The 20,390-nt window shown below is 48.4% G+C and overlaps 1 protein-coding gene across 2 annotated transcripts in view; it reads right to left on the reverse strand.

Moving 5' to 3' along the window:
- ANKRD27 (ankyrin repeat domain 27) overlaps nucleotides 1-20,390 on the reverse strand; it is a 60,522-nt gene that overhangs the window by 23,076 nt on the left and 17,056 nt on the right. For both annotated transcript variants that reach the window (XM_005219042.5, NM_001102532.1), the window contains 15 exon segments: nucleotides 17,854-17,964; nucleotides 15,826-15,982; nucleotides 14,957-15,111; nucleotides 14,419-14,478; nucleotides 13,198-13,251; nucleotides 13,031-13,096; nucleotides 12,867-12,943; nucleotides 11,921-12,042; nucleotides 10,792-10,870; nucleotides 10,006-10,135; nucleotides 5,236-5,328; nucleotides 3,691-3,818; nucleotides 3,107-3,189; nucleotides 2,089-2,204; nucleotides 883-975 (listed from right to left, as the gene is read on the reverse strand). In XM_005219042.5, the coding sequence (XP_005219099.1) occupies nucleotides 883-975; nucleotides 2,089-2,204; nucleotides 3,107-3,189; nucleotides 3,691-3,818; nucleotides 5,236-5,328; nucleotides 10,006-10,135; nucleotides 10,792-10,870; nucleotides 11,921-12,042; nucleotides 12,867-12,943; nucleotides 13,031-13,096; nucleotides 13,198-13,251; nucleotides 14,419-14,478; nucleotides 14,957-15,111; nucleotides 15,826-15,982; nucleotides 17,854-17,964 (1,524 nt within the window).

Below are 20,390 nucleotides of genomic sequence, written 5' to 3' on the forward strand. Positions count from 1 at the left end.
TGCATAAAAATATGTCAGGGGGACTTCCCTGGTGGTCCAGTGGTTAAGAGCCTGCCTTCCAATGCAGGGGATGCAGGTTCGATCCCTGATCAGAGAACTAAAATCCCACATTGTATGCATGTCTGTGCTTAGTTGCTCAGTCATGTCTGACTCTTTGCGACCCCATGGACTGTAGCCCACCAGGCTTCTCTCTCCATGGGATTTCCCAGGCAAGAATACTAGAGCGGATTGCCATTTCCTTCTCCAGGGGATCTTGCCGACCCAGGGATCAAATCCATATCTTCTATGTCTCCTGCACTCCAGGCAGATTCTTTGCTTGCTGAGCCATCCTACATGCCACCGTCGAACGGCAACAAAAGATCCCGTACATCACAAAGACCCAATGCAGCCAAATAAGAATAAATATATTTTTTAAACATGTGTACAGTATGATTTCATTTTCACTCCTCAACCACCTAGCCCTTTGTCTGTATAAATCTACCTATATTTCACCATGGAGAGAAGCAAGGGAGAGAGTGGTTAGGGGAAAAAAACAAATACACAGTTAAATATTAAGCGAAAATGGAAATGGTAAAATCCCTTGATATTACCACAAAAATATAAAATGTAAAGACTGAGTACAAACAAAGGCAAGAAGCAGATGGCAGCAGGGAGGATGCATAAGATTTCAGGAAAAGACAATGGGCAGTTACTTTTCATATTTCTGTTATTTCAATATAGCATCTGTAATATGCTTTTACATTTTTTAATTAAAAAAATAATACACCAAATGTTCCAATAATTGTCAACATAAAATACAACAGGCAACAAATGTGAAATCCACATTTCTCCTCCAGTGAGAAAGGGTAAGGCCCCTCCCCGGGGACAGCAAGGACCACTTACGTCCTCGTGGCCGTAGGTGCAGGCCAGGTGCAGAGGGGTGTTACCGTTGTTGTCTTGCACTTCGGCACTGGCTTTGTAGTGCATCAGCAGCAGCTTCCAAGGGAGAGGAGAGAGCAGTGAGTGCCAGTGAGCACGGCAGGGCAGGCTGGAGCCCTCGGGGAGCACGGCCTGGGGTCTTACAGGGGGTTGTTGCCCAGTCTCCATTTTCAACCTTATCTACTTACATTACAATTACAATTAGATCAGCCCTATAATGGAAACCAATCTGAAAAAGAATATATACTATAGGGATTTCCCTGGTGGTCCAGTGGTTAGGACAACACATTTCCGCTGAAAGGGGCCTGGGTTCAATCCCTGGTCAAGATCCTGCATGCCGTGGCCAGAAAATAAAGAAAAAGTTACAAAAAACAAAAGTACTTGGCCCTGGGCCTGGTGCTTAATAAGTCAGTGAAGGTCAGCTCCCCACAACCCCAGGGCGCTGAGACTTGTATGCATTGTCAGACATATACTGGCCTAAAAAAATTTAAATTAAAAAGGTAAAAAAAAGATTGTACACTGTAAATACACTACCTACACACACATACATATAACCGAATCACTTTGCTGTGCATCTGCAACTTATGCATGGTAAATCAACTATACTTCAACTACACAAAAACATTGAAAAAATTTGAAAAATGAAAGCAAAAAAAGTATCATACATCTTTCCTGCAAAAAAGTTTAGAGATCATTAAAAAGAAAAAAAAGAGTGGATATATGCATAACTGATTCACTTTGCTGAAACTAACACAACATTATAAATCAACTATACTCCAATAAAAACTTTTTAAAAAAGAAAAACAACCCCCATCAATCACTAGCAGGAACGGAGGCACTTTATGTACCGAACAACTTCATCTGAAATCGAAACATCAGTGACTGGCAAAACAATTTTGCTTTCCAGTTTCTGGACTGTCTTCTCACCATAGGTATTAAGTCTAAGGGAAAATCCATGTTGGGGCTCTATCTAAAATATTTCTAGTATCTGGGGGGGTGCCTGTCTTACCGTGGATTACCGTGACATTTCTAATCTACACCTAACAGCTTTGGCCCAGCAGACTCTGGGGGAGGCGCCAGAGACCCCAGGCTTGCCGTGACCTCACAGAGCCACGTGGAGCAGAGGAGAGGCCAGCCCTGCAAGGCCTCGAGCAGAGCCCAGCTGCTCACCGTCACGCTCTGATAGCCCTTCTGACACGCAAGGTGGAGCGGGGTGGAGCCGTGGTAGTCCGTGGCGTTTACCACCGCGCCCTTGGAAACCAGGAGGTCGATGAGGGACGCCTGCCCTGCAGAACAGAAGGGAAAAGGGTGGGCTTTCTGAAACCAGTGAGCGAAGCCACGGCTTTATTTCACCCTCTCATCTGCTGGCACGAGACATGCCAGGAGGTATCTTTCTGTGTGGGGGGAACCAGAGCTAACATCAAGTCACACGCTGCAGTCTCTGGACACCCTGGGGTGATGCTTCCCCTCTGGAGGGAGTTCGGCCCCACCCCCACCTAACACCCCTGCGGCAGCCACAGAAGGGAGGAGAAAAGAGCCTTAGATGCCCACAGAAGAGTCCAGGGTGCATCACTTCAAGGGTGGAATACCGTGCAACCATGAAAAAAAAAACTGACATGGAGAAATGTTCTTACATATCTCCTAGTGGAAAAAAGCACCCCACAGACCGTGTGAGCCCCACAATATCATATCTTTTATATACACACACACTCAAGCATGGTGACGTTTCAGTCATGGATCAAAACAATCTTTAGACGACTGCAGGATGCAAGAGTTTACAGATGTTGTGTTTTCTACCTTGAATGTGCACTTTTATTTGTGCACTTTAAAAGACAGACAACTAAATTCAGTATCCTATGATAAATCATGATGGAAAAGAATATAGAATAAAAAATAAAGATAGTAAAGTTATTTTTTTTAACAGGAATATAAGAACCTTAATTCAGTCTCATAGTTCAGATTCAAGCCTTTCCTGGCTGGACACCAGCCCAGAGCACTGTCAGGCATCCACACAGCCCGGACACATGCTCTTCCAGCCCAGGGACAGCACATGAAGGTCCCAGGGTGGGGGGCCTGTGATACAATCCCTGCCACCACCCCACACCGCCTCCCCCAGCATCCACGCTCTGCTGGGGCACCCTTGGCCCCCATCCCTTTGCCCTGAGAGCACAGAGGCTGGACCACATACCACAGAGGGCAGCCACATGGAGCGGTGTGTGACCCCTGTCGTCTCTGGAGAATGGAGTGACAACTGAGGGGTCATTCAGCCTCCTAAAAGGGAAAGAGGATACAGAGAAATAGACCAAGGTAAGGACATGCTGGGGCCCTGGGACCAGAAGACAGACCTCCGGTGTGATCCAAGTTGGGTCTCCTCTACAGCGACCCGGAGAGCATCAACCATGGCTTCCGCTGGGACCCTCCCCACACCCAGCCCTCCAGCCTTTGACACCCAGCCAAAGAGCCCGATAAAGATAAGAGGAGACCGAAAAGGTTGTGGGGAGGAGCTGACAGTCCTCCATCCAAAAACCCACTTTCCAAGGTAGGGGCAGGCCCTCTGCCCGCCTCCCCAGGTTAAGCAGCCCAGGAGGGTGCTAAATATTTTTATTTCATCTGATTCTCCAAAGAGGCGGAGGTTACCATCTCCAGTTTACAGCAGAAGCAGCAGAGTGCAGCAAGGATAAGTTTCTGATTCCAAATTGCACAGCAAACGAGGGGGAAAGTTCCACCCAGGCCCCGAGTCTCCCCCTTCCTGGTGCTGCGGGGCCCTCTTACCCAGAGACGAGTTTCTCACAGTCATCACAGAAACACAGAGGGTGACACATCTTTTGGACGGCATCTTTATCTTGGTCTTCCTGACTCAGAAGTCTCTCCACTTCCTTCTGGTTACCTGATGCAATGTGCTAAAGTGACATCAAAAACACTGTTGATACGACGGAACGATTCGTTCTCTAAACTGTGAATTTTTGAAGCATCCTTACAGAAACATATATCTATGTGTGTGTACTTAGTAGCTCACTTGTGCCTGACTCTTTGCGACCCCAGGGATTGTAGCCTGCCAGGCTCCTCTGTCCATGGGGATTCTCCAGGCAAGAATACTGGAGTGGGTTGCCACGCCCTCCTCCAGGGGACCTTCCCAACCCAGGGATTGAACCCAGATCTCCTGCACTGCAGACAGATTCTTTACCATCTGAGCCACCAGGGAAGCCCATCAATGTGTGGATGGATGAAATGACTTGTTCTCTGGGACTTGTTTCAAAATGATTTAGATGGATGGCGAAAGTGGGGCCAGGGGATAGAAATGAAACAAGATTAGGGAGATGGCTACATGGAGGTTCGTTCATCATACTACTCTCTTCTACTTTTGCAAATGTTAGGATTTTTCCATAACTAAAACAACGACAGTCTGACAAAAGTTCCAGAGCAACAGGCAAAGGGGGGACAATCCACCCTGAGGGTTGGCGCAGACTCTGACCCTTCTTTTAGATTACAATTGTCTTACAATCTAATAGAGCCTTGGCTTTCAAAAGAGCTGCAATTAGTAGGAGACCCCTGCCAACTGCAGGGCTCACCTCTGTGACTCCTGGATATGTTTCCTATGTGGAGTGAGACTTTCTGGGGCGCAGAGCTCATGGAACCCACTCTGGCTGGTGGCCTCCTGATGACTGCCTCCCAGGGCACCTCGCCAGCCTCCCCGTGGTAGATCAGATCCGAGGAGGGAGCCTCCTGCTCTGCCTGGGGGTCTAACCACCAGCAGGTGCTGTGTTCCCAGCCCAGCGCGGGCACACAGGTGTCTATCACACAGGTTGCTGGAGCTGAGAAGAGGCACTGATTCTAGCAGAGCTGCCAGTGAGGTGCCACTGAGCAGAGGGTGAAGAACAAGCTATGTTTCGCTGAATGGAGAGAGGAGGACAGCCAGGCAGAGGGTTCCACTCACAGGGGCCCAATCCAGCAGGGCTGCAGCACAGCTCACATCAGAGAAGACGGGCAGCAAACTGATCCCATGAGACCCCAGCATCCCTAGCGCCTCCTTGAGCACAAAATGGACTTCTGTGTTGAACTATGCATACCACCCTGATGGATTCTACAGAGACTCAAGAGGCGGGGAAAGACGGAGAGCTCCTGGGACTTCCCTGGTGGTCCGGTGGCTAAGACCCCCAATGCAGGGGGCCCAGGTCTGATCCCCGGTCGGGAACTAGATCCCACATGCTGAAACTAAGACCCAGCAGCAGCCAAATAAACAAAAATAAATATATATTAAAAAATAAAAGACGGAGCACTCCTCACACATCTGCACCCTCGGGACCTCCCGTATCTTACCTGAAACAGGCAGTCGATGGGCGTTGAGGTCAGCTGAGACAGTAAGCTCATTCTCTGCTTAAGGAACAGTCTGTCACCAAATCCCTCCGACTCCTGCAGGAAAAGCCGATAAGCCATGTTCTCACACGTCATGAGCTGCAGTGCAGGTCCTTGAGAACAGAGGACCCGGGACGATCGGTGCTATCTCCCACAGAGCAGGCCCGGCGGTGCCTCTCCCTGCCCCTACTCAGCCGCACAGCAGACCCTCATCAGGCTGGAAGAGGGGCTCCCCGTTTACCTCTCCAGGAAGCGGGGCTCTGACAACAAATACCCAGCAGGGATGTGGGAGGTGGGTAGTGTACTGGCTGTGTGTGTGAGTGAGTGTGTGTGTGTGTGTGTGTGTGTGTGTGTGTGTAGAATGTAGCATCTCTAAGTGTGGAATGTGGCATGCACATAGCACTATCATCTCCAAGGCAACCTAGGTTGTCCTGGCCTCCCCCGCCTCTCACAGTATCACTCCTAATGCCTGCAGAGCTCTGTCCCCTGCGATGTATGTGGGCCCACAGACAGGAGACCTGGAGGAGGAAATGGCAACCCATTCCAGTATTCTTGCCTGGAGAATCCCATGGACAGAGGAATCTGGCAGGTTACAGCCCATGGGGTCGAAAAGAGTCGGACACGACTGAGCGACTGAGCACACACAGACAGGAGAACCATTCGACAGGCTGGTCTACGCGTCTCAGCAACAGAGAGAAGGGCTGTGCATCTTGAACATACATATTGAAACATCAGACAACACGGCCCCTTGGCCCAAAGTCCAACAAAGTCTACCCCAACGAATAAACTTCATTGTGCAGATTATTTTTACCTAGATACAAAAATCCAAACAAATATTCTTACTTTATGAAGTCATTTCTAGAGACACTCAATGCTCACTTAAGCACCTGTGACTACTTTTCTGATGACAAATTAATTTCCTTGGAAAGAATGCTGGCGGAAGATGGAAAGAGTTGTTCTCAGCCAGCTGCTGCCAGAGCTCACCAAACCCTGAGAAAATGATGGGATCAGCTCTCTGTGGCCCCCTAAGTTCTGACGTAGGTGGTCTGGTTAAAAATAAAGCTGCCAACACTTCTGGGGTCCACTGCCAATCAGGGCCCCTCACACCAGCCGCCCTCACAGGGTTGTGTTGGCAGACAACAACCCCTCACCATTATAGCCGCCTTTGCTCCCGTTGACATCTGCTGCATAAACCTCTGTCGACTGTTTTATTCAGTGATTTACAGCTGAGCAGCTCAGGGTCAGAGAAACATCAAAGATCTTATTGCTCAGGTAAATCTGGGGCTCTTTCCTCCACTTGGGGTGACTATTTACAGGGCAGTGATGAAAAGAGATAGATCTTCTAAGATTGAATCTTCAGGGAAGAATGACCAGAAGAGATCACATATCAGCTAAGACCAATTTGGGAAAAGGGTAAACCCTATTTATTGGAAGCCCAGGAAAGCAGGAGTGAGCCAAAGCCTGCAAAGCTGGAGCAGAGAAGGGTGGAAATACTATTTGGGTTCTGTCCCATTTTTTTTCTGTCCACAAAGGTAAAAGTCACCCCAGTAATGATTATTTTCCAAAAGTTCAAGCCTTCACTAATGAACATACTTAAAGAATGTTTATAGTCATCTCAACAAGGATTATGTCTTGGGAAGAAAATTTCCGTGAAACTACATTAAAGTATATATAGTCAACAGGAAAACATTATTTGATTTAGAAACACTTAATGCTTTTCAGAGACCTCACCTGCTGTTTAGAGATACACCTGGGCTCTTTCCCCAGGAAATATCACGACCGAGCAGCTGTGACCGCACACACTTCTAGATGGAACTGCACCAAGGCAGAGACAACACCACAGATGAAATCCCAACGCTGACATCACACACGACAGGTGAGCCGCAACGCCTGCTCTGTCTGTACAGGTAAAGGCAGGCAGCTCTCAGGTCTGATCCCCTCAAGACCCAAGGGTCGGGCTCCATGGCTGGCCATGAAGATGATGCAACCTTGTCCCAAGTCTGGGGGTATCGACAAGCCTTCTCCCGGGAAGGCAGGACCAGCTGGTCTGACAGCCCAGACCAGAGGGGCACACTGGGCTGTGTACCCACCTTGCCCATCCAAGTTAACAGCCAGCCTTGGGGCGATCCACACAGAATACACCAGAGAATCAGGAAACGGGGACATCCAGATGAGGAGTGTTTCGAGAGCAAGGAAGTGCATCAATTATCACTTCATACATTGAAAAGGCACTTTCAAATATCCCATTTAAGGACCTCCCTGCTGGTCTATTGGCTAAGACTCAGAGCAATGAAGACTGAAGATCTGGCGTGCCACAACTAAGACCCAGCCCAACCAAACTAAAATAAATAAGTATTTAAAAAAAAAAAATCTCATTTGATCCTCACAACCATCCTGCAGGGGTGAAATATGCAACATGCTCCCCAGTGTAGACAGGAGAAAGGACAGAGGCTCAGAGAGACAGACTTGTCCAAGGGCTAGACCCCAACACACACCAGCACAAGAGGTGCCCCCTCACATACTCCCCTGATCCCACTTGGAACATTTTCTGAAGGCAAAGCAGGTGTGAGAAGCTGAGCAATGGTGTCCGGTCAACCACCTCTTTATTCTCTGGCCAAAGGGCTTCAAGGGCTGGCGATCCTGCCTACACGTCATGGGAAGCGAGATAGCAGGATGGCTGCGGGACAGGAAGCGGGCAGCAAGGGGACAGGAGCACCTTCAAGAAGTGGGTGCCTCCCTCCAGGTGACGAGGCCCCATCAAGGAGCACGAGGCGAGGCCTCTGCAGGGCAGTGGGTCCAGGAGAGGAGAGCAATCAGAGGGAAAGGACCAGAAGGGCAGGGCTGTGATGGAAAACCTCCCCAGGCAGGCACCATGGGAACAACGTGCGTTCCTGGAACCTCACAGCAGACGATTCAACCTGGGACATCTCACTGCCCAGCTCTGGAAGTGAGCGGCATTTCTGACTCTGTGGACACGTGTGTATGCAGAGGCGCCTGTGTACACCACATGTACATTCTGAATGTTAATGGTTTCGCCCGAATTAGAAGCAACTTTTCTTAAGAGTCGCACAAGACCCATCGGAGATGAGATGCATGCATGCTAAGTTGCTTCAGTTATGTCCAACTCTTGCACAGCCTCTAATTTTACCTGTGTGTGTGCTTATATTCAGGCTCAGTCATGTCTGATTCTTTGCGACCCTTTGGACTGTAGCTCACCAGACTCCTCTGTCCATGGGATTTTCCCAGGCAAGAATACTGGAGTGGGTTACCATTTTCTCCTTCATGGGATATTCCTGACCTAGGAATTGAACCTGTGTCTCCTGCATTGGCAGGGGGATTCTTTACCACTGAGCCACCTGGAAAGCTCCTGTATATGTGTATGGGTGATCAAATCAAACCCAGACAAGAGCAGAACTTAATTCTTCAGCAAGTACCAGGATAGTCGGGCTATGTGCCAACAAGTGCAGCAGAAACTCAAATTTTGGTTAAAAATATAATTGTGTAAGCACAGAAAAAGACATCTACCAAAATGTTAATAAAAGTCATTCGCAGCTAGTGTGCTTATAGGAGGCTTTTGCTGTCTTCACTGCAACTTTTTATATATCAAATATTACTGCTACTGCTAAGTCACTTCAGTCGTGTCCGACTCTCTGCGACCCCATAGACGGCAGCCCACCAGGCTCCCCCGTCCCTGGGATTCTCCAGGCAAGAACACTGGAGTGGGTTGCCATTTCCTTCTCCAATGCATGAAAGTGAAAAGTGAAAGTGAAGTCGCTTAGTCGTGTCCGACTCTTAGCGACCCCATGGACTGCAGCCTTCCAGGCTCCTCCATCCATGGGACCCTCCAGGCAAGAGTACTGGAGTGGGGTGCCATTATTACTTATAAGCAAATATTAGTTTTCTAATCAGAAAAAAAAAGAAAACTATCCTTTCTGGAGAAAGAAACAGTATGCAATGTTATCTACAATATCATTTCAATTATGTAAGATATACATGGCAAGGAAAAAGACTGGAAAATACATAAACATGTTAACAGTGAATGAATTCATGGAACTGCTTGTACCCAAGTGTCCCCATTTGAACAGCCTTATGTTCTTTTTCAGATGTTTCAACTTGTCATTTACTTTGGGGAGCTTCCAACATCAGGGGGGCATTAAGATTGAGTGTGAATGTTCAATCCTTGGGGCTCTGGGTTTTTAATACAGAAATCTCTCCATTCGATTGATTTCAATTCTGCAGTTTCTGTGAGTACTCTCACGTTTTGGTGGTGGGTATAATGCGAAGTAAATCAGCAGTGAAATCTTGGTTTAAGCCTCTCAGTTCTCGTGGGAATATAATCGCCTCTGCCAGTCTAAGTTCATCAACGAACCAAGGAAATTACAATAGGGCCGCTGAGTCCTTAAAACTGCAGACATTATTAATCTCATCTCTTGCCCAGCATGATCAGGGTACCCTAATTCACCGCTTCTGGTGCCCCCTTCTGCCTGTGTGCATTCGAGGATGACCAGGATTAATGAAGCAGGAGATCAATGAAGTGAGAGCCAAGGATGACCTGCCAACTTTCACAACCTACCGACTACTTCGTGTTCAGTCTGCCAGGCTGTTTTTAAATGGCTGAGGCCCCATTTTCTTGGGAGAGCATCTCTGATCCTCCTCCTCCATACCACCCTGAGAATCCCGCCGCACACACCATGGCACCCACAGAGAAAGGGCAGAACAGGAGGGAGCTCTTACTGGCTTAACAGAGAGGCTTCCCTGCCGAATATATTCGATTGCAGCCTCGATTGAGGTCAGGCAGTATCCCAGTTCATCTTTGGCTGAGCTGCTAAATCTGAAGTTTTTGATGTAACTCAAGTTTGCCATCCTAATAAAAGGAAGAAAACAGTTTAATTGCTATATACCCCCATTAACGCTTTGGTAGAAATGATGCTATTGGCTTGGTCACAAAGTCGGTCAGCTCTGGGGAGCTAAGGCCGCTTCCCCTGGGATCTTTATTTAGATGGAGTGCAATTAGGGAAATAATTGGGACTCCCCTGGCGGTCCAGTGGCTAAGACCTTTTGCTCCCAATGCAGGTAGCCGGGGTTCCATCACTGGTCAGGAAACTAACCTAGATCCCACATGCTGCAACTATGACCGAGTACCGCCAAATAAATACATATTAAAAAAAAAAAAAAGGCAAAAGACGTAAAGTCGCTTCTTACTTTCCTGCAATGAGCTAATATTTAGGAAGCTGATTTTTTCTACGGTGAATTTGGGTTTCTGTGAGAAAAGGATGGGCTTTGGAGCCAGACAGAACTGGAGCTCACTTGCCTCTCAGCTGCTGACTGGCCACATGTTCCAGAGAGAAACGTAAGATCTCTGGGCCTCACTTTCCCCACCTGCAGGTGGAATGACAGATGCCCTTGCAGGGCAGGTACCTAGCTCCTACAGGGCGCTCAGCTTCTAGAGTGATACCAGAACCACCCCAGTGCAGTGCTGCCATTTTGAAAAAAGTTATTTTAACAAAAAAAAAATATTACCAATTAGGGATCTCTGTTTTCACAAGCAAATACAACAGGACTGACAGCAGATCATCAGCACACATGGTCTCCAAGTTAACTGCAAGCGGGAAACACACATTCAGGGCCATCCTGGGACGCAAATGGACTGACAGGCGTTATCAACTCCCCACCACCGTCCAACCCACAAAACCACAATCCGGGAAGATGACACATCGCGGAGAAATTCAATCGCACAATTTCCTTTCTAGTGTCCTGAATAGATGTCAGACTCCAGGAGGAAATGAATGCCTCCTGAGAACATGTGCAGAAAACAGCAAGCTCCAAGCAGACCACCCCTTGCTACCTGTCCCCAGCAATCCCAGGACAGGGAAAGAGCCCAGGCAAGTCGGTGATGGTGGATACGACTCGAAGGTGTGCCAGGATCACTGCCAGACGCCTCTTTCCTCCCGAGATCATTGCCATTTTATACACTGCAGAGTCCAGGGCCGATGGGCAACTTCTCATTGAAATTTTGTTTAAGTAATCCAGTCACACATTTAAAATTCCAAATGGTGCAAAAGAGCAGACCATGCATGGCTCTCCCATCCGTGCCACCCAGACTTCCTCCCCAGAAGCCACTTCTGTTGGTTCCCATGTATCATTCCAAGAGAGGCTATGATCACCCCACTGTATACATATATGGGTATAGAGCCACCCGCTTTGTGCAGTGTCCTGGAAGTATACTGTACACACTCCTGTTCATTTTATTTAATACACTTTGAAGAGCATCCCTACTGGCCCACAAAGATCTGCCTTCTCATTAATTTTTAGTTTTTACTTTTAATAATGGAAAATTTTAAGTATACAAAATTAGAACAACCTAACAGTTAAACTCCCCTGTACCCATCACTAGCTTAGCTTGTTTTTGAGGCCACTGCTTCTCCACCAGCATTTCCTTACCTAAAGATGCCTAACCTACCCCACTACCCCCTACCCCCATTACTAGGCACCCACTCTGCAGAACAGGCTCTGGGGTGCTCATACGGGAATACTCTACTACACATCAGCCCATCTCTGTGGCCCTTTAAGATGGCACTGCTCCCCAACAGATGTTTGCATCTGGACTTTTGCAGCCACCGCCCTGCCAGCCCCTTCCCTGAGCACACACCTCTCTGGCTGGGAGACTGGGTGATCAGCTGCACCACCTTCCGCAAACAAGCCAGCTTCTGCTGAGGGGACGTGCACCTGTTCAGCTGAGCCAGCTCCCTCTTTGCTCGAGGTATGTTGAAGCTGCAAAGTGATTTGGGACATGACCATATAAGACCACGGTGTGAAGGCCCTCCTTCTTGGTAATCACAAACCTCAGATTTACATTTCTCACGGCAAACCATAAGTAACGGCAAACAGAAATAGACACTCAGAAGTAATCTGAGACAGTAGCAAAACCCAGCAGCTTTCAAGGTCTCGAGCAGGCTGCCAGGTGATGTAGCCGCACCAAAAAATTAGGGGGGAAAAGAAATCAACAATCCTTAGCTTCAGAGTGAAATAGGCCAAAGGGGGGGAAAAATTAGACAAAGATATTAGACATTTTTGTATCCTGATGAAACAACTCAAAAGGAGGGGCTCCAGAGAATTTTCTGGCAGTCCAGGGCACGGGACTCCACGCTTCCACTGCAGGGTGGGGTGAGGGTACAATCCCTGATCGGGAAACTGGGATTCTGCAAGCCTCAAGCTGCAGCCAAAAAAAAAAAGAAAGAAACAAAATCAAAAGGAGGTGCCCCTAAGGCAGGGGTCCCTCAGACCAGCAGGTGATGAGAGATGTCAGTGTGCAAGGCCCACCTGGGTGAGCTGCACACCCACCCAGAGACCAGCTGTGCACGACCCCACCTCCTCTGGCTCCCACCCACTGGCACGCTGGAAGTTGGGTGCAGCAATGTGCCAGCTCTGAAACACTCATCTACCAACTTTAAGCCTTTATCTTTGGTCACAAATAACTGCCCTGCTCCACAGTCTGAACCACGTCACCTAGAGCTGACGCTGCTACTGAGGGTCCCGCTTCTCGGACACAGCGGCCCAGGCTCCGAGGACGCCAACGCTGCAGTGTAAACCCTTACCTGAACTCAGGTTTCACACCGATATCCTTCTGCTGAAGATCTTGAAGGCTCCTCGTGATTTTGTTAAAGGCAGCATCCTAACGAGAGATTTTAATGAAGCTTCAAATGTCTGAAAAGGCTTAGAACGCGGCTTCCGTCCTGCATGGTGATGACACAGAACCTACCTCTGCTGCCTCCATGGTGCCCACGTACTTGAATATCAGGTCGTAAATATCATGCTGGACATACATCTGTGAGGTCAACAGGTTCAAGAGTGTGTGTGTGGGAAAGTGGGCAGCAGAGGAGGCCCCGGCCCTGGACCTCCTCGCCCCTCACTTCCCAGGGCCCTTACCTCTACCGCCTGCTTCATCAGGTTCATCTGGGCCTCCTGCTTGGCAAGCACTTTCTGGAGGACAAGGAGAGGACAGTTACAGAGCGTGGACTGGCCTGGGCCAAACCACACGTCTTTGTTTTGGTTTTGGTTTTGTTTTCTTAATTGAAGTATAGTTGATTTACAGTATTAATTTCTGCTGGACAGCAAAGTGATTCAGTTATACACATACATATACATATATATACACACATTCTTTTTTCTATATTCTTTTCCATTATGAAAAGATTTTTTTTCTATACTCTTTTTCTTTTCTATATTATTTTCCATTATATAGCCATTCTTTCCCATGATATTCTTTTTCATTATGGTTCATCAAAGGATTTTTTAAAAAAATATGCATTTATTTATTTGGCTGCACAGGGTCTTAGTTGAGGCACTTGGGATCTTTAACTGTGGCACACAAACTCTTAGTTGCAGCGTGTGGGATCTAGTTCCCTGATCAGGGATCAAACCCAGGCCCCTGCACTGGGAGCACGGAGTCTCAGCTACTGGAGCACCAGGGCAGTCCGTCATAGCATATGGAATGGAGTTCTCTGTGCTATACAGTAGGACTTGGTTGTTTATCCTTTCTGTATGTCGTAGTTTACAACTGCTAACCCCAACCTCCCCCTCCATCCCTCTCCCAACCTCCCTCTCCATCTCTCCCCCAACCTCCCCCTCCATCCCTCCCCCAACCTCCCCCTCCATCCCTCCCCCCCAACCTCCCCCTCCATCCCTCTCCCAACCTCCCCCTCCATCTCTCCCCCAACCTCTACCACCATCCCTCTAACAACCTCCCCCTCCATCCCTCCCCCAACCTCCCCCTCCATCCCTCCCCCAACCTCCCCCTCCATCCCTCTCCCAACCTCCCCCTCCATCCCCCCCAACCTCCACCACCATCCCTCTAACAACCTCCCCCTCCATCTCTCCCCCAACCTCCCCCACCATCGCTCCCCCAACCTCCCCCACCATCCCTCCCCATCCTCCCCCTCCATCTCCTCCCCATCCTCCCCCTCCACCCCTCCCCCAGCCCTCTCCTCCCTGGCAACCACAAATCTGTTCTCTGTGTCTGTGAGTCTGTTTCTGTTCCGTAGATAAGTTCGTTCATATCATACTTCAGATTCCACGTATAGTTGACATTGTATGGTATTTGTCTTTCTCTTTCTGGCAAGTCTCTCTTTTGCAGGCCATGCTGCTTACCAGGTGGGAGTCCCTCAGCAGCTGCTGGAGGCATTTGGTATAGAGAGCGTTCACGGAGTCCTGCGGAATACAGAGCAGAGAGGCCATCCTCAGAATCTGAGGCCACGACACTGAACCCAGGATGGAGCCAAGAGAATATCTCACAAAGTGGATTTCCTGGGCAAAAAGCTCTAAGTCCTAATGCAAGCTTATCAAACTAAGTATGTGATTTTTTTTAATTAAGTATGTGATTTTTTTTCCCAATTTTTTTTGGGGTGTCTACGCATTAAGAGTAGGAAAAAAAATTCCCCTTAGGGTTAACACAGATGATAACAATATTCATCGTGATACTTCTCTGTGATTTTTCAGGTTTTCTACTGTGCTTATTACTTTTTTAGGTAACAAGAAACATTTAAACAGAATCCAACATTTTGTTGGACGTTTAAATGTTCGCTTCAGATATGTAAACGTTGCCAACAGAGGTGGCAGCAAAGTGGCAGAGTGATCCTGGTGTTCTGAGCAGGGCACGCCTATGGCAAAGCAGGGCTCAGCCACTGACTATGTGATGACGGAGGCTCTTCCGTTCACACTCTCTGAACGTTCGCTGGAAAGAGGTGATGTTCCTGTCAAATCTCTCCGCGTGTCTTCCCAAAAATTCTCTCACATCTTCGATGGTTTTCAGGGAAAAAGAATCTGAGGATGTCGAAGGCTCTTCTGAAAAAAAGAGACAAGCGGGTCAGGCTGGCTGAAGCCATTGCTGTTTCCTGAAGAAAAGAAGTCCCACAACCCTTTGCCCTGCTCCGCCAGCTCCTGGGTCACCATCTACCACAGGAGGAGAGGGATAAGCTTATTTCAAGACATCACCCAACAGTGGCCCAGGTGTGGGTCCAGGGAGCCTGGCCCTCTTGAAGCCCTTTGCTGGGACAAAAACCTGAACTCTCCGGGATCACAGGCATGGCCTGGGAGGTTCTGGTGATGAAGCCCTGATTCTTGACAATAAGACCTCGGACAGCATTTGGTACATCATTATCTCAATTTTCTTGGAGCACCGAAGAATTATATTATCTGTTGAAAATAATGAGATCTCAGAGAGGCACGGCAGTGGGGCTCCGTGACTAACAATGCCATAAAAGACAGTCCTGAAGCCGAGGCCCAGAGACAAAGCCAGGGCTGCCGTTTTGCACAGCTCCAGGGCGTGACATTCCCACTGAGGTCACATGTAGCCGCATGTGATGTGGCCTCACCCACATCACGCTGGCTCAAGATGACTTTCCGATCTATGTTCCAGGGGGAATTCTTGTAAGCAGTTATGCAGGTTTCTCATGGGCTCCTGAATATCTTATGAGATGTTCATAACCGCTGTGTCAGGAAGAAGTTCCGCAAGCAGGTTTCTCCCAGTCAGGAGAAAGGGGTTTTCTCCCAGAATACCTGAACTCTCTCTCTTTTCCAAAGGATGGGCTATGCACAGTATGCTGAAACTTTCTTCTTTCTCATTGTAGAAAGTTTCTTCAAAAAGAATGGGCACTGAGAGAAGACAGGCGAAACCAGCTCCTAGTTTAATCCTGTTTCCTTGGATAAAGACATCCTAGAACAAGAGACAGGTCACTGCACCAGCAGCCGCTGTGACCACCAGCCCCTCTCAGCCTGGCCACCATCAGGCGCTTCACCCCACCCACCTACCCACCTCTCCCCCAGTGTGGTTTTCAGGAGGGCAGCAATACTTCAATCTTCTTTCCTCCTTGTTCACCCTGTTATGGTGGCTACATAATACCCTGACCAATTTCATATGTCACAACAGAAAAGCATTAAGCTGTTCCTTAGAGAAGAAGAAAGCCTGTGTTCTCTGGAAAAAGAAAAAGAAGGTTCTCCTCTCTGAATAAGAGATCAGAATGACCCAGATGACCCAGAGGGGTCGGAGGATGCTCGCTGCACCCCTCCTTGGCTCATCACTCTGGCCGTGGCTGGGGTGCCCGGGGAAGACCAGCCACGATGAGCCTGGTGCTTCTGTTCTCCTGGTGGATTTGGGTACCGGGAAGTGAACAAGTAAACTGATGCACAGCTGTGGTGAGCAGAACCCTGCAGGAAAACAGCAGCCTGCTCAGGGGCCGCAGGACTGCAGACTCCCCTCTCCCACGCTGGCACACTGTACCCACCTCCTGTCCCCCCCAAGCACCCACAAGCCCCGGCTAAACCAGTGTGGGCCCCCACTGCTGACTGTGGGTAGGCTGGGGACCACAGCCATTCCTGACCAGGGACGGAACTTACCCCTCTCAGAAACTATCTGCTTCCACTTAAAAAAACAAACAAACAAGAAAATGCCTACCCCAAAGTTAACATCAACCATGAGACAGACAGACGTCACATACCTCCGGACACAAAGTACTGGGATAAAGCACCCTCCAGTAGGCATTCTAACTGAAAACGCTTAGCTGTGATCTAACCAAGGCAAACATCAAAGAAACCCACACTGAGGGAGAGTTTACAAAGGAAGACAAAAATGTCAATGTCATCAAAGACACAGGCCGAGAATTGTTCCAAAAGAAAGAAACTAAAAAGATAAAAACTGCATGATCCTGAATCTTAAAAAAAGGCCTTTTTTGCTCTAAAAGGGTATTACAGTTAGCACAGTTTATTTAAGGACAGTATGTTGGAGAAGAGTATTCTGCCAACCTGAAATTTTCTGAGTATGATCACTGTGCTGAATTATATGAGAGACACATTGTTTTGAAGCCCAAGGGACAGGGTGTCTGCAACTTATTCTCACTCTTTGTGAAAAAGGTTCAGAAAAAAGTAACAATATGTGTGTGTGTTAACAGATAGAAAGATAGATAGATGGAGGTGGGGAGATGAAACAGATGTGGCCAAAAATGCAAACAGCTGACCAGTCTGGAGAGAAAGCTATGTGAATGCTCTCTGTACATTACTGGAACTTTCTATAGGTTAAAACTTCCTGTGTCATTGCTGTTGTTCAGTCACTAAGTAGCGTCCAACTCTGCGACCCCATGAACAGCAGCACCTCAGGCTTCCCTGTCCTTCACTATCTCCTGGAGTTTGCTCCAACTCATGTCCATTGAGTCAGTGATGCCATCTGACCATCTCATCCTACAGGTTTCTTGAAAAATTAGAAATTCATCTCTGATCCCAAGGGCACAGGGATAAACAGCTTGCTCTGACAGGGCCTCTCTGAGGAGGTGTCCCAGCGACTCCTCAGTTCCCTGGCAGAAGCCTCATGGGCTAAGGGAGATGTGACCAGCACCACCTCCAACTCCAGGCCACAGCCAGGACCCTGCTCTCCACGGCCAGCTTCTCTTCACTCAAAGGCAGCAGGGCTGTTGTGGTGTCAAAGCCACCAGGTAACACGGACAAGAAAGGGTGAGCAGCAGGATTCCCTCCCCTCCCGAACTCTCAGACGCTGAGTGAGTGGTCCTAGGTGACCCGTAGGAAATGAAAGAATACCTTTCCATCTAAGGTCTGAAAGTGTTCTTCCACTGGAATCAAAATATAGGACTCAAACTGACAAGTAGACTGAATTCTGGTTGACAGGCTTCCTTTGCAGGGTACTAACACCTGGAAAAAAAAAATTAAGGTGAATACTAAACAGATGTGTTGTTTACAACTTCAGCGGAACGGGATGTATCCAAAGATGCTCCAGCTGGAATTGCAGTGGAGACCTGCAGGCAGACAACCCCTGGGGCTACTGGCCAAAGCAGCAGCAGCTAATCTCTTGTCTCTGTGATGGAAGCCTGGATGGACGTCTCATCCATCCAGGATCTCAGGGGTGAGGGCAATGGAGGTGGGGGGGCCTCAGTCCCACCTCGCTGGGCCCCTCCCCAGAGCTACCCCAGGTGGCGACTTTGTCCTCAGCAGGCTCAGGAATGATTCCAAGTGAAGAAAGGTTTGAAGGGTACAGAAAAGTGAAACTAAAAGATGACACGTAACCCCACCACCTTCACGATAAACACAGCACATTGAAGACAGTTTCCTTCCCATCTTTTTTCTATGCTTTTTTTAAGCCCGATTGTGATCACAGTTGGTTGTACCAGCCACAGAAATACAGTTTCCTAGCTCAGGCTGCCACCTCCACCAGGGATATTTCAGGTGCCAGACTCTGTCTTTGGAGCAGGTTCAACCTGAAACGTGAATTTTGGTCCCACCGTGGCCACCACGTTGACCTGATTCCAGCCTCTCTGCTCAGTGCAGCAAAGGAAAGTGCCCTGGCATCCACGCATCTGTGCGTGGCCCGGGGACTCACATTTAAGAGGAGGCTCTCAAGTGCACCTGGAAGAAGACGACCAAGGGGGTCGACCAGGTGGGCCCCTGACCAGGGCCCCGACTCCTGAAGCCGCTGGAACGAGACAAGGGGCTTCTGCACTGTCCCCATCATACAGACAAGGAAACTAAGGCTCAAGGGAGTTCAGCAACTTGTCCTAGGGTACAGAGAGAGTGGCAGAGCTATGTCTTAAACTCCTGCCACCCACACCCATCACTGCCCTGTCCTGAGGCCTCCTGGAGGCCAGTGCTAGGAACACAGCCCAGTCCCTGCTGGAGTTCCCTCTGCAAAGACACCATGAAACTCTGGGGCCTTAGAGCAGCTGTCATCAGGAGCTTCCCTAGGTAGGTCAGAAAGAGCAGCATGGCCTCTCTCCCCACGAGGGACAGGGGCACACCAAGTCCTCAGAGCAGGAAAGGGAGGCCCTCGTTGATGAAAGATCACCACTGTGTATGAAGTGGCCTTGCCCCTCCACAAAAAGTCAAGACTGAATCAGACCCAGAACTAGACTTAGCTACCAAGTTCAGGAAATACAAAGACCAGAGGACTTTGGTGAACACCAACACAGGACTGCAACTGGCGAAAGCTAGAAGGTAGGAAAGCCTACGGGATAAATGACCTGGATACATGAATTTCAAGGAAAGAAGGAAAATGAGGAAAGAAAGGGATACAGCTAAAAAGAAACTTAAGGGACTTCTCTGGTGGTCTAATGGTTAAGAATCTCCCTTACTGATGCAGGGGACGTGGGTTCAATCCCTGGTCAGGGAACTAAGATCCCACATGCCATGGGGCAACTCAGCCCTCGTGCCACAACTAATGAGCCTGTGTGCTCTAGAGCCCCTGCTCCACAACAAAGGAAGCTTGTGAGCTGCACCGAGGGAAGGCGTGTGCACTGCGACAAAAACGTGCAGCTGGAAAGTAATAATAATTATTAATGGAATTTAATTTTTCAAAATTAAAAACACAATAATAAGACACTTAAGACTGCAGTGATGGCTTCACAAGCCTATAGACGTGTCAATATGGATGAACTTTACACACTAAGTAGGTACGGTTTAATTATTCTAAAAGTTTAGCTCATTAGGAGAAAAAAGAATGACTTAAAAGGCATACCCAGTAACACAGATTTACTGTACAGCCCAAGGAACTATCTTCAATACCTTGTAATAACCTGTAATGAGAAAGAATCTGAAAAAGAACTGAATCACTGCATCACCGCTGTACACCCGAAACTAACACAATATTGTAAATCAACTATAACGAAGAGCTGACTCGTTGGAAAAGACTCTGATGCTGGGAGGGATTGGGGGCAGGAGGAGAAGGGGACGACAGAGGATGAGATGGCTGGATGGCATCACCGACTCGATGGACATGAGTTTGAGTGAACTCAGGGAGCTGGTGATGGACAGGAGGCCTGGCGTGCTGCGATTCATGGGGTCGCAAGGAGTCGGACACGACTGAGCGACTGAACTGAGCTGAACTATAACTTCAACTGAAAAAAACAAAGGCCTATCAAATTCAGAATAATGTGTGGATCTCCTCTGGATTCTGATTTAACCAACTGGAAAACAAAAAATGATGAGATGATGTAGGAGATTTGCATGGTGAGCGACAACACTGAAGAGTCGCTGAGGAATCTCTGAGCTATGATAATGGCGTGAGCTTGTGGGTTTTTTTAAAGTCCTTATCATTGAAAACTACATTCCTGAAGATTTACAGATGA

Source organism: Bos taurus, chromosome 18 (genome assembly GCF_002263795.3).
Source record: "Bos taurus isolate L1 Dominette 01449 registration number 42190680 breed Hereford chromosome 18, ARS-UCD2.0, whole genome shotgun sequence".
Classification (NCBI taxonomy): domain Eukaryota; kingdom Metazoa; phylum Chordata; class Mammalia; order Artiodactyla; family Bovidae; genus Bos; species Bos taurus.